The 12,757-nt window shown below is 35.1% G+C and overlaps 3 protein-coding genes across 3 annotated transcripts; all 3 read left to right on the forward strand.

The window, feature by feature from the left end:
* Positions 1-808: 808 nt before the first annotated feature.
* Positions 809-3,849, forward strand: LOC120127790 (clathrin light chain 1-like). Its single transcript, XM_039145615.1, has 3 exons — positions 809-1,331; positions 2,955-3,108; positions 3,187-3,849. Exons 1-3 carry the CDS (start codon positions 928-930, stop codon positions 3,658-3,660), a joined length of 1,032 nt encoding a protein of 343 aa, XP_039001546.1. The 5' UTR covers positions 809-927; the 3' UTR covers positions 3,661-3,849.
* Positions 3,850-10,013: 6,164 nt separating this feature from the next.
* Positions 10,014-10,781, forward strand: LOC120127818. The gene is made up of 2 exons (XM_039145637.1): positions 10,014-10,378; positions 10,671-10,781. Exons 1-2 carry the CDS (start codon positions 10,081-10,083, stop codon positions 10,751-10,753), a joined length of 381 nt encoding a protein of 126 aa, XP_039001568.1. The 5' UTR covers positions 10,014-10,080; the 3' UTR covers positions 10,754-10,781.
* Positions 10,782-11,357: 576 nt separating this feature from the next.
* On the forward strand, positions 11,358-12,634 carry LOC120126847 (trafficking protein particle complex subunit 13-like). Its single transcript, XM_039144918.1, has 4 exons — positions 11,358-11,456; positions 11,618-11,632; positions 12,172-12,320; positions 12,430-12,634. Exons 1-4 carry the CDS (start codon positions 11,358-11,360, stop codon positions 12,632-12,634), a joined length of 468 nt encoding a protein of 155 aa, XP_039000849.1.
* Positions 12,635-12,757: the final 123 nt, after the last annotated feature.

Below are 12,757 nucleotides of genomic sequence, written 5' to 3' on the forward strand. Positions count from 1 at the left end.
GAATTATAGGCAGTATTTCCCCCCCCCCTAACCATAGAGTCTAGAGCCCCCGACTAACTGGTTTGCTTGCTATATATATCCGTCAGTACTTGAGAAAAGTAGTCTTGGAAACCATAGTTTGAAATTTATGAAATTGGCTTAGTTCACTGAGTTCATGTACTACAATTTTGATAATTCATCACGAGTTTGGCTTTTCTCATGTGTCAGCTGCTTCATCTACTGATGCTGGTTTTGCATTTTTATTTTTGTTTTAAATTAGAAAAAGATTTACGATAATGAATTGGCATAGGTACTTCCAATCATTTGTTAATTATTGATGTGATTTAATCAGAAGGATACTAAATACATAAAAGACGTCAATTTTTCTCTATTTATAGATCCTAGATATCCCAAGATTCTCTCTTCCGTTATTCTCGAGATTCAAATTTTTGAATTTAGATTTAAAATTTTATCTTATCTTTAATAATTTTTAGTTATAAAATAAAAAGAAATGAACCATCAGACAAAATCAACATTAATCTCAAAAAAAAAAATCGGAAATTTTAATAGTATCTTGATGAAAACTTTGTTCCTGATGACAAGTGGGTGCCAACTTAGCACTAACTAATAAATTATGCATGAAGCAAACTTTATTCCTGAGATGAAAACACGAGGCCACCAAAAGAAACTGAAAACAGCGTCGTTTTGCTGTCTTTCAACTTTGAGGATTAACAAGTAAACTTGTCTATTTTATTTTTCTTGCCAAAATCAAGCCCCGTCCCGTTCCGTCGGCCGTCAACGTTTAGTATAAAACGTCAAAAATAAAGAAAGATCAAAATAAAAGTTTGAAAAAAAAGGAGCAAACTCTCTCTCTCTCTTTCTTGTAAGCTAAGAAAATTCCATTTCGATTCGTTTTCTCTAACCTTCTTTACAGAGATTCAGAGAAAGATGGCTTCCTTTGATGCGTACGGGATGGAAGAAGAAGAGATTCATACGACAGCAGATGCTGCACCAAATAACCATCCTTTCGAAGTTGACGACGAGAGCTTCTCCAATTACGGCTCTTACTCGAACTTCGCCGACAATCAACAGTTTCCGGCGGAAGGAGGTGACGTAACTGTGAATCATTTGGCTTCTTCTCCTGAGATCTTTGACTTTGGATCCTCCAATCCGTCCCCTGCTTACTCGGAATCTCCTTTCGGAACTACGATTCATGTGGAAAACGGAAACGGAGACGGAATGAATGGGTTTGGTGGTGGAAACGATGACGTTTTCGCTTCTGATGGACCGGTGCTTCCTACTCCTACTGAGATGGCACCTGAGGAAGGATTCCTTCTTCGCGAGTGGCGGCGGTTAGTAGTTTTAATTTATTTAGTTATTGAATCGCTTGATTTGTTGACCTTTTTGGGTGGATTTGATCTGTTCTTTTGGTTTAGCAATGCTTTAAGTCGGCTACGAATTGATGTGGCATTGATTGAGCTAAGATTAACTTTAAATTAAATTCGTTAATGATCATTTCGTGTTTTAAAATCGGTTCTTTTAGCTTAGCAATCCTTCTCAGCTTAGATCTGCAATGATTTTCTGACGGCTGCGAATTGGTGTTGCATTGATCATTTGATTGGATTAAGTTCAACTTTAATTCAAATTTGTTAGTAATCATTTCATGTTTCTTGATCTGCCGTGGTCTTAACTCTTAACTATGGCGGTAATCAGCTTGTTTTTGCAGTTTCGTTTATGTTCATTATGAAGTTAAAATTTCTTGTGCTCTCTTGTTATTAATTGAAGTTCTTGTTCGATTTATATTTGCCTTGGTTGATAGTTCGCTTCTTTATACTCTGTAAGAGTTATTAGTTGTGAAACACAAATTAGGGAACATTTTGAATGTCATTGCTACTTATATGCTCTCATTAGCTGATGGATGTAGCAGATTCAGATCCACAATGATTTTCCAATCAGGAGGTGTGTAAATATTTTTCTGAATAAAGCATGATCCAAACACCCGTTGCCTGCACATTCATATAATATAAAGATCATTTGCATTATTGTACTGTCACAATAACCTCAATGATATGAGAATATATTTCGCAGCTCTAAGGTGGTTGTATTTCTATAGTTCCCACCTGATCTCTTGTAGGTTGAAAAAACATGTTTCCTTTCAGCTTATGATAGATAGAAGAGGGTAGTTTTATCAGTGATAATAGTGAGGATGATAAACATTCAATAAGTACCTTGTTTATTGTACATTCTAAGAACATTCTCGTATCTATGAAAGCATATATTGTTTGAAATGCTTTGAACCTCTTATGACTTTGATTCCTGTGACATTCCGCATTTTGAACTCAACCTTTGCAGTTACTGTTTCAAGATCTGATTGTGAAATTTTCTAAATGTTCTATGTTGTGTTCATTTCTGCCGGAGTCCTTTCTTAGTTTGGGCAATGGGCATGATAGTTTAATGACATTTCTGAACTTTTCACTTCTTTTTCGATTTTGGTAGAGTGTCTTCAGAAGATCTATGAACTAAGGTGTCCATTAACCCTATATTAGAGATAATCTTGATTCCTTTTTTGGCTGTTTTTACTATATTTGCTGGTTTAGCTGAAATAAGTTTCTAACTACTATAGTATTACTTATACGAATACTATTTTTTTCTGAGTTACCATGTGTTTTTTATACTAGTCTGATCTCGTCTCGCCTGAACAGTGTCTGTAATCCAGTCTGGTCTGGCCTAACCCATTTTATCATTCATTTAATTAAATTATAAAGGTTTTATGTTATTAAATAGTGAAACGGACTCTTAGGTCTGGTCCTTGTGGCAAGTAAAAACTAAAATTTCCGAATCCAGCCTAACCCATTAATACCTCTAAAAAGTTGTATATGAGAAACCTTCCTGTTCTTTTCCCTTTCTACATATAAATTCCATTACCTTTTACTAGCCAAAAGTTCTAATAGTTGATTGTCGTTTCGTCATTGCAGTCAAAATGCCCTTGTGCTTGAAGAGAAGGAAAGGAAGGAAAAGGAGTTGCGGAACCAGATTATTGAAGAGGCTGAGGAGTATAAGCGAGCATTCTATGAGAAGCGGGAGAAAACTATCGAGACCAACAAGACTAACAACAGAGAAAGGGAGAAGGTAATATTTTGAACAAAATGTCTTTTCATTCACGTTATATATGCCAGCTGTATCTCATCGCTTGATTTTTTTCTGCAGCTGTACTTGGCTAACCAAGAGAAGTTCCATAAGACTGCGGACAAACAGTACTGGACCGCGATAGCAGAACTCATTCCACGTGAGGTCCCTAATATCGAAAAAAGAGGAAAGAAGGATGCAGACAAGAAGCCATCAGTTACTGTCATTCAGGGACCTAAGCCCGGAAAACCAACCGATCTTTCCAGACTGCGGCACATTCTTGTGAAGCTGAAGCATTCACCCCCACCTCATATGATTCCACCCCCACCCGCACCAGCAAAGGATGCTAAGGATGGGAAAAAGGCAAACAATGCTGCATCAAACGGAACTGCATCTGCAGAAAAAGGAGCACCTGTTTCATCCGCAAAAGATAACACCACTGCTGCCACTGCCACTGCCACAAATACTTCCTCTCCCGAACAAGATGCTACTGCCGCTCCTGTTGCGGCTGTGGACCAAACTGTCATGGAGTCGGAGGCAACACCAACAGCCTAATTGCTTACAGCACATTTACCATGGTTGTTTCCTTAGCCCCATTCTTTTTTGTTTTCCTCCAGGTTTCGGTTTCTTGCATATCATATTACCATATTTCCCTTGGAATGATTCCGTACCATTAATTAAACTCAACCCTTTCCTTCTGTTGTTAATTTTGGACATTTCATGAGATTGGATTTCCTGACTGAATTGTTTGTGTGAACTTTATATTGCTTGTGCAAAGTTCCAAAATTGTTTATAATGCGTTCTGTTATTTTCATTCATACAAAAATTGCTTGCTACTTGTCGATATGGAGACACCTAATTGTTGGAATATTTGATAAAGTGATAACTTTAACGAGAAAGTTAAGTAATCAGGTCTCCTCTTCTTTACCCAAAGAATAGTGTGAGATTCTGGCCTTACACTTTACATCTCTACATCCATACAGTGTGTATCAACAATCATTAAGGTTGCCTTCTAAGTACAATCCTTAAAAAGGCGAATCTCGAACACTTATTGCATATCAATTTGCAATCAAAGTTATAGTTGCCGTATGTTAAAGAAAGCAATAAACCTTGTAGAAACGTTTTTTAAACAAGTTCCTCTTTTTTCCCCCGAGAAAACTATAAATTTACGTTTACGACTTGGCAAAAAAATGAATTTTGAATTAATTTGATTTTATTTTTTGGAAAATTGGGATTTTGTTAAATTTGAAACTTAATTTGGATTTTGAGTCGTCATCGACTTTTAAGTTAGGTGGGTCGAATACCTAAAAATATCTTTTAAAACAATTTTAATAATAATCATTTAAAAAGATAAAATTGGTCTGTGTTTAATCATAAATTTATTTTTAAGGATTTAGGAGACGATTACGCATAGAGAGAAGGGTTAACACCCCACGGCATCCAAATTTGGTACCTCTCGATTATATGTTGTTTAAGTGGTGGAATTTTACGAATTTACATTCAAAATTTAAATCATTATCCTTTCATTTCTATAAATTTTAAAAAGGAATGATTTTTTTTATTAAAACACTTAACTCGATAAACATAATTTAATTCACTTTATTTTTATTTAAGAAGGATGTCCCCTCACTGCTTGAATCAATGGAAATTGAAATCCAGTCATGTTAGACGTAATTCCATTAACTTACGATGCAAGACAATATTACATTTATTTATTCCAGGAAACGAGACAATAAATACATGATTTATAAATGCGGCGACAATAAACGACATACAAAGGATATACGAAATGTCAACAAATAAATAAATAAATAAAATAAAACTAAACAATGATAAATAAACAAATACATAAAATAATAATAAAATATACATAAAAAACTAATTGATAACCAAAACACATAATAATAATAATAATAATAATAATAATAATAATAATAACCTAATTTGTACATTAACATTAAATACTTGAAATTAAATAACTTAAAATAAATGAAAATTTTGAATTAGGAACCGATCGAAAATAGGTGTTAGCAGCTCCCTTCTTTACCCATTAGTGAGAAAACATTAATAGGGCAAAGATAAAAAAAACACATTAATTTTTGTTCGGCTCCTTCTTTTGCTTTGAAATTCGATATTATCTTAGGTGAGACTAAAGAACTTTTTATATCAAGGGAGATATTTTCATGGTTCGTATCTCGAAAAAACGATCTCAAGAGAGATGATATTTTCTAGAGATACTATTTTAAAATTCTTATTTCGAGGAAAGCTGTGTTGAGCAAGGTGAAATTTTGTTTTAAGAGAAACGATCTCAATGGAGACCAACGATCTATTCCTTCGCGTCGAGGAAGTCTTGTCATTTGAATGACTACATCTGAAGACAATATTGTTCCTTCGCGTTGAGGAAGTCTGATTGCCTGGAGATAATTTGATTTTGGAAATGACACCGCTCCTACGTGATGAGGAGATCTGGTTATTTTGAGTGGTTTGCTCGATGTCAGATCTGATGATGACATAGTTCTGTCACGTTGAGGAGATCTAGTCATTGGACGATATTGTTTCTTGATGTTGAGGACATCTAGTCGTACTTGGGTAATTTGCTTCTTCGTTTGTGGAAGTCAAATTTTGAAGACAACATTACTCATTCGTGTTAAGGAGATCTAGTTGTTACCAATCCTTTTCTTCCTAAAAGGTTTGTAAAAAAATTTTGCATGTATGAATGTAACTATTTTGAATGTTTTCATGAATATCATGATGAAATTCATCTGATGTTTTTGATCTTATTGAAAACGAGCTTTCAAATTTTTCCTCATGAGAGGTGAAAATGGTTTTATCTAAGACAAAAAGTTAAGATAAATTTTAAAGGTATCCTCGTGAGAGGGAAGTCTAAGTTTGTTATGTTGCATGTGATGATGATTATTTGATGCAAATATGCAAATTCATGTAACATGTATGTATATGCGAACACATGTTTTCTTGATCAACAGTTAAGAATGATTGCACGAGCCGTTTTCATTCTCTTCTTGTTTTGTTCGTCTTCATTCTCTTCTTGTTTTGTTCGTCTTCATTCTTTTTTGACACCTTACAATTCTTGACTTGTGTCAATTTGTTCTTCTTGCCCCAGTTCTAATTCTGAGCTTCTATGTCCGAGAGACATTTGCCAATTTCTGAGATCTGCTCCCCAGAGAGACTGTCTTATTTTAAAATGTTTTTTTTTCAAAAGGTGAAAAAGTTCAATGAATAAGTTTTGAAAATATTTTATGAAATAATTTTGAGAAATGTTTAACGAAAGAATTTTGAAAAATGTTTGATGAAAAAATTGGAAAATGTTGTCATTTACTTCAGGTTCACAATTAAGACAAATTACAAAACAAGAGTTCATTAGATATCAAAAGGATTAACTATTTTCTTAATTTTTTAAAGTTATGATTCATTGACAAATGTCAAGATTTGGTTGGTTGCTTTTAGGTTGGTTTCTTAAATTTTCTATGTTTTTGTCATCGAGTTGTCATTGTTTTTTCTGAACTTTGAACATTGTGGCATGCTCCTCATTCTTGGCTTGGTATTTTAATCAGATACAGACAAAATGACGTAACTAGCATACTTAACTGCTAGAGTTTTTAGAACACCTCTTGTAACACCCCATACCCTGTCATGAGAAAATTCCTGGGTACCTGAGCGCACATTAGATTTCAATCTTGTCGAATAAAATAAAACCCTAAATCACGTGTACTAAGCAGAAGAATACAAATTTAAATCAAACATTATGCAACACTTGGCAAAAAATATCAACGAATAAACTAAAATATCGAAGCAATCTAAACAATCCATAATCATCGCAACCAACCAATCAAGGGTAAATCTATCATTTACATAACCAATAATTACAAGGTGAATCATCGAATTAAGGTTGTTAATATTCATTATTAATCTTTAATTAGTGATATGAAAATTTTCATATTAATCGGACATCAAACGGGGACTTAATTTAATATACCATTCTAGGGACTAAAACGTAAACAACTCAAAAGTTACATACAAGCAACAACATGCAATTGACACTTTCATTATGTAAAGTGACAACTCAAGTTTCATCAAATTCCAAGTTAAGGTCTAATATTAATTAGCAAATCAATTTCTGGACCATTTTGAACTTATATAAACATCTTGGGTCAGACTAAGACTTAGGGATACTTTGGGCCTTTAATGAATGTAGTTTTACCATTTTTTATCGAGCACAAAGAGAAGGGATCGATCCTTTTAAACAGGGACTTAATTTAATATACCATTTCAAAAAGCTGTTTTTTGTCAAGACAATGATAAAGCTCCGGGTCCCGACGGATTCACTCCCTATTTCTTCAAGAAATCATGGAATATAGTGGGTGAGGATGTTGTTGCTGCAGTTAAATTTTTCTTTCTTAATGCTTCAATTCATCCTTCATTTAATTTAACTATTATTTCTCTTGTTCCTAAAAAACCAAATCCGAGTGTTGTAAAAGACTTTCGGCCGATCTCCTGTTGTTCTGTAATCTAAAAGATCATTACTAAAATCATTGTTAGAAAATTGGCTGATTTTCTCCCTGAGATTATCACTTTCAATCAAACGGCATTCATCAAAGGAAGGAGCATTATTGATAATACCCTTCTTGCTCAAGAGTTGGTTAAAGGTTATGGCAGAAACTCTATCTCCCCAAGATGCGCTTTGAAAATCGATATTCAAAAAGCTTTTGACTCCATTAATTGGGGATTCATCTCACAAATTCTTAAAGCTCTCCAACTTCCTCAGGCTTTCATTGCTTGGATCGAAGCTTGTTTCACAGGAGCTAGGTTCTCCATTTCTTTTAATGGGACCTTAATTGGTTACTTTAAAGGTGCAAGAGGTCTAAGGCAGGGAGACCCTCTATCCCCTTATCTTTTTGTTCTAGCAATGAATATTTTATCTCGAATGCTTAATTTATCTGCCGAAAGAGGAATGTTTGGTTTCCATCCTAAATGCAGGAAAATTGGCCTAACTCATCTATCATTTGCTGATGATCTAATGATCTTTTGCAAGGGTAACATTGAATCTTTTGTTGGCGTACTCACTATTCTTGATCATTTCTATGAAATATCTGGGCTTAAACTGAATCCTTCCAAATGTGAGATTTTTGCTGCGGGGATTACATTAAGAACTATTGAGGAATTAAAATTGATTACTGGGTTTCATATTGGAATTCTTCCTGTCCGTTATCTTGGTATTCCTCTTGTCACCCGTAAGCTTACCGAAAAGGACTGTCAAGCTTTAATTGATAACATCAAGCTCAAGCTTCATCATTGGACTGGGAGAAATCTCAGTTATGCAGGAAGATTAGAGCTCATTAGATCAGTCTTATTCAACGTCAACAACTACTGGTGTAGACAACTTGTTTTGCCAGCTTCAATCCTTAAAAAAGTGGAACAGCTTTGCTCAAGGTACTTCTGGAAAGGAGCAGATAAATCTGCTGTTGGTGCTCGTGTGAGCTGAGAAATTATTTGTCTATCTAAATCGGAAGGTGGCCTCGGATTGAAGAACATTAAATCTTGGAATAGAGCTTGTCTCATTAGTCTAATTTGGAAAATATTAGCGGGAGATGGATCACTGTGGGTTGCATGGTTAAAGGCATACGTTTTTAAGGAGCATGACTTTTGGAAATTCCGAGCTGCTGCAAATGTAAGTTGGAGTATCGGCAGAATATTAAAATCAAGGGTTGAAGCTCTTCCAATTCTTTCAGTCGGTTCTCCACAAGTAAAAGAAATTTGGGGCTTGATTCGATCTAAAGGGAAAAATATTTCATGGCATAAAATAATTTGGTTCCCATTGCATATTCCGAAGTTTAGTTTGATAGCTTGGATGGCTTTACTGAACAAATTGCCAACTAGAGACAGGCTTCTTCGAATGGGAATTAGTACTGACGGTATTTGTGTTAATTACAGCAACTCAAACGAGACAAGGGACTATCTCTTTTCGCATTGTTCACTAGCAACATATCTCTGGAACTCAATTCTGAACCTTAATGGGATGAAGACTACTTATTTATCATGGGAAGATATGGTTTCGAAGGCATGTTCATCATGGAAAGGGAGGTCTCTTCTTACTACCATTCTTAAACTCTCTTGGACTGCTTTTATCTACTCTTTGTGGCAGGAAAGAAATCAGAGAATATTTCAAGGACGACGTAGAACGATCGAATGTTTGCTCAAAGATGTTAAAGACGTTGTCGGAATCCGCCTCAGGAGAACTAATATTAATAGACTTGATAGTACGAACTTAAGGCTTTGTAAGGTTTGGGGTATAGTCTAACCAATCATTTTGTAGGCTGTTTATTTGATTCTTTCGTTGTAGATTGGTGGATTGGTTGTAATTAAACCTTGAGTTGGGTAATAAAATCATAATTATCCAAAAAAAACTTTCATATAATCAATCCTAGGGATTAGATACATGCTTAAACACTTTCATACCACATCATACATGTCAAAATACACTTGCAACATGTTTCATAATACAAGTCACAACATCATACAAGAATTTAGTATTAAAAGTCAAACATTACATAATGGTTTACTTTTAACACAAGTTACCTAATTAATATTAATACCTTGTTTTGCAGCACTCTACTTTTGAACACAACACGCATCGACCATTCATAGGCCCACCGACTGTTTGTTTTGACCAAGATGGTTGGTTGAATCAGTGGAAGTGGAAGTTGAGTGGCCAAAATAGAAATACTAGAATAGGTAGATACTGAATAGGTAGTTTATTCATTATAGTAAAAGAACTAATTAATAACTATCAGGATTTGACTGTCAGAGCAAATAGAGATAAAACGACGATGGTTGGAGAAACCCCGCGAACTTTGCTAACAGAAACTAGAGATACCGCGAGATTTCGTTACATTTTTCATTCTTTTTTCCCTTTCACAGTCTCTCAAGCCTAAAAGACTCAGAAAATCTCGTTAAGCCATGAGCTCGAATCCGCAACGAACTCACTCGCTGGCGTTTAGGGTAATGCGGCTTTGCAACCCGTCGTTCCACGTCGAACCACAGCTCCGTCTCGACCCTGCCGATCTCTTCGTCGGCGAGGACATGTTCGACGATCCTCTAGTCGCCTCTAACCTTTCCTCTTTGTTATCTACCCACCTCAGTAAGTCCACCGACTCCTCCGATATTTCCTTCGCCGACAGATACTTCCTCCAACACCCTTCCGATGCTATGGGTCTATGGGCTTCTCCGGCCTCCTCCTTCTCCCCCAATCCTTCGGGTCTGACTATGCATTCTTCTTTCTTTTCTTATTTTTCGGTTAATTGCACTACAAATCCTCATATTATGATCAAATTTTGAATTAGTCTAAATTTTAAAACCTTTTAATAAATACCTCACACTAAAATACTGTTCCAGTCAAGTTTTTTTCCCCAACACAATATATTCAAGCTGACATTTAGTTTGAAGGTTGACGGCTGAAAATCTTGATTGGAACAAATAGAATTTAATTGGAATTTGTTGGCGTTTAGGACTAATTTGAAAATTGAGACCTATGTGCAATTTAATTGTAGGGCGATTTACTTGGGAGAGACATTCTGCAGCTATATTAGCATCAATAAAAGCTCAAATTTTGAAGTTAGGGACGTTATTATAAAGGTCAGTCTGTTTCATTTTGTTTCCTTTTTTCATGAATTTATTGCAATTTTTAGTTATAACAACTGTTTACAGATTGCATTGGTAATGTGTTTGAAACGCTAGAAATTTTTAATATCAATTGGTATTTTCGTTGGTAGTTTTAATTGAATTTAACTAAGCTTTTGTGTTGATAGCTTTGTAAATTGAAAAGTGTCAGATCATGTGCTTGTTTTCAAGCTTGGTTTAAGTATCTAAGTTCAGTAATATTCTTTTTACTTATAATCATCTCTGTTAAGTTTCTCAATGAAGTTTGGCTTGCAAGCTCATACACACTGTTATTCTCAAAATAAGTGTTTGATTCGATACAAAAGATCAAGAAATGTTCGGTTTATTGTAGGCAGAAATTCAAACAGAGTGGGAGAGAATCCTCTTCTTGGATACATCAAAATCACCTGTTGGATCGATACGTGCAGGCAGGCATTATGATTTCATTGTGGAACATGATGTCAAGGAACTTGGGGCATATATATGTAGCACCGAACTGGTTTTACTATCTCCTATGATTTATTTCATTAATTATTTTTCTCTAACACTACCATGATTTTTGCATGAAAAAAATTAGGATGGTTTGCACTGTGTTGTACAATGATGGTAGTGAACGGAAATATCTTCCACAGTTTTTCAAGTTTGTTGTTGCGAATCCGTTATCTGTTAGGACAAAGGTACTATGCCTTTAGAAAGAAATGAAATAAATATGATGTATATGCTGCCCCGGGCTAGCTCCAAAGGCATCCATTGCTTCTACTTTCTTCTTTGAAACCATTTCTTGGTTTCTTATAATTTTCCCTTCAAAAGAGTAATGTTTCTTGCCTCTGCTGTGCAGGTCCGCAATGTCAAGGTAGGTTGAGATTAATTTGGGTTCTCCAATGTAAGTGGATAAAGCCTAGATAGTCATGCTGCTTCAATTATGTTCTTTTTTTGTGTAAACTAAACTAAAGAAATAAAAAGTAAATGGCTTGGTGTTTATTGCTTCGTGATTTTATTGATAAAGTTGATATCAAACAAATTCCTAAAGGTAAAAGTTTGAGAGCCTCGCTATTTTATCCCTCCTTAACCGAGCATTGCGAGAGGAAATGGCAAGGGATACGAAAATTTTCTTTATTTTTGTTGTTTCTCATTTTATTATTAAAATCAAAGTCGGTCTTCAAATGTGGATACTTACGTTGCAACTTGCAGCTCAGTTTCTGCAACGTGTAAAGCTAAAATCTCATGATTGGAGTGTCCCGTTTGATTTTTTAGTTGTTTGTCTATGTGAAGAGCAGCAAATACTAGCACTGTTGTCTTTACATTTTTTTCCATATGCGTCATTAGTTGTAAAACTTGTGAGTCAACTTGGGCTTTCATCCTTTCGTAATTCGCTGAGTGTTTCCATCTCAGGAAACTATCTGTTTAGAAGCTTGCATAGAGAATCATACAAAATCAAACCTTTTTGTGGACCAAGTTGAGTTTGAACCAGCTCCTCATTGGAGTGCTACAATACTAAAAGCTGATGGACTCCTCCATTCTGCAGTTAACTTTTCAGCTGGGTCAGTAGTGGAAATACCGCTTGGAAGTTCTAATTGCTTTTATCTTCGGTTCTTTTAACTAAAACTATTGTAATCATTTCTTCTTTGTTAATAATTCACTTACTGGAAGAGTGATAATTAAGCCGCCTATCCTTGTTAGATCTGGTGGGGGTATTCACAATTACCTTTATCAAATTAAATTTTCGTCATCTGGTACTGAACAAGTGAAGGCAAAGAGGAGTAATATCCTTGGTAAACTACAGATAACATGGCGCACAAATTTGGGTGAACCTGGCGGCTTTCAAACACAACAAATTCTTGGCACTGTAAGTTAAGCACTCTTATTATTTTAGAAGACCGACTTTCATATCCCCTATTCTGAAATCTTTACCGCAATAAAGAAAATGTTTTTTTTATTATGGCTTAACATGAAAAAGAGGAAAAATACTATTGAATTC

The sequence above is a fragment of the Hibiscus syriacus genome, unplaced genomic scaffold (genome assembly GCF_006381635.1).
Source record: "Hibiscus syriacus cultivar Baekdansim isolate YM2019G1 unplaced genomic scaffold, ASM638163v2 tig00001478_pilon, whole genome shotgun sequence".
NCBI lineage: Eukaryota > Viridiplantae > Streptophyta > Magnoliopsida > Malvales > Malvaceae > Hibiscus > Hibiscus syriacus.

Bases quoted from the DNA above. Each gene is read 5' to 3' on its own strand.
- LOC120127818 (XM_039145637.1), top strand. From the start codon at position 10,081: ATGAGCTCGAATCCGCAACGAACTCACTCGCTGGCGTTTAGGGTAATG. The intron at 10,379-10,670 runs GTCTGACTATGC...ATTTAATTGTAG, and splicing joins CTTCTCCCCCAATCCTTCGG to GGCGATTTACTTGGGAGAGA.
- LOC120126847 (XM_039144918.1), top strand. From the start codon at position 11,358: ATGGTTTGCACTGTGTTGTACAATGATGGTAGTGAACGGAAATATCTT. The intron at 12,321-12,429 runs GTCAGTAGTGGA...ACTTACTGGAAG, and splicing joins GCAGTTAACTTTTCAGCTGG to AGTGATAATTAAGCCGCCTA.
- LOC120127790 (XM_039145615.1), top strand. From the start codon at position 928: ATGGCTTCCTTTGATGCGTACGGGATGGAAGAAGAAGAGATTCATACG. The intron at 1,332-2,954 runs GTTAGTAGTTTT...TCGTCATTGCAG, and splicing joins CTTCTTCGCGAGTGGCGGCG to TCAAAATGCCCTTGTGCTTG. The intron at 3,109-3,186 runs GTAATATTTTGA...TTTTTTCTGCAG, and splicing joins ACAACAGAGAAAGGGAGAAG to CTGTACTTGGCTAACCAAGA.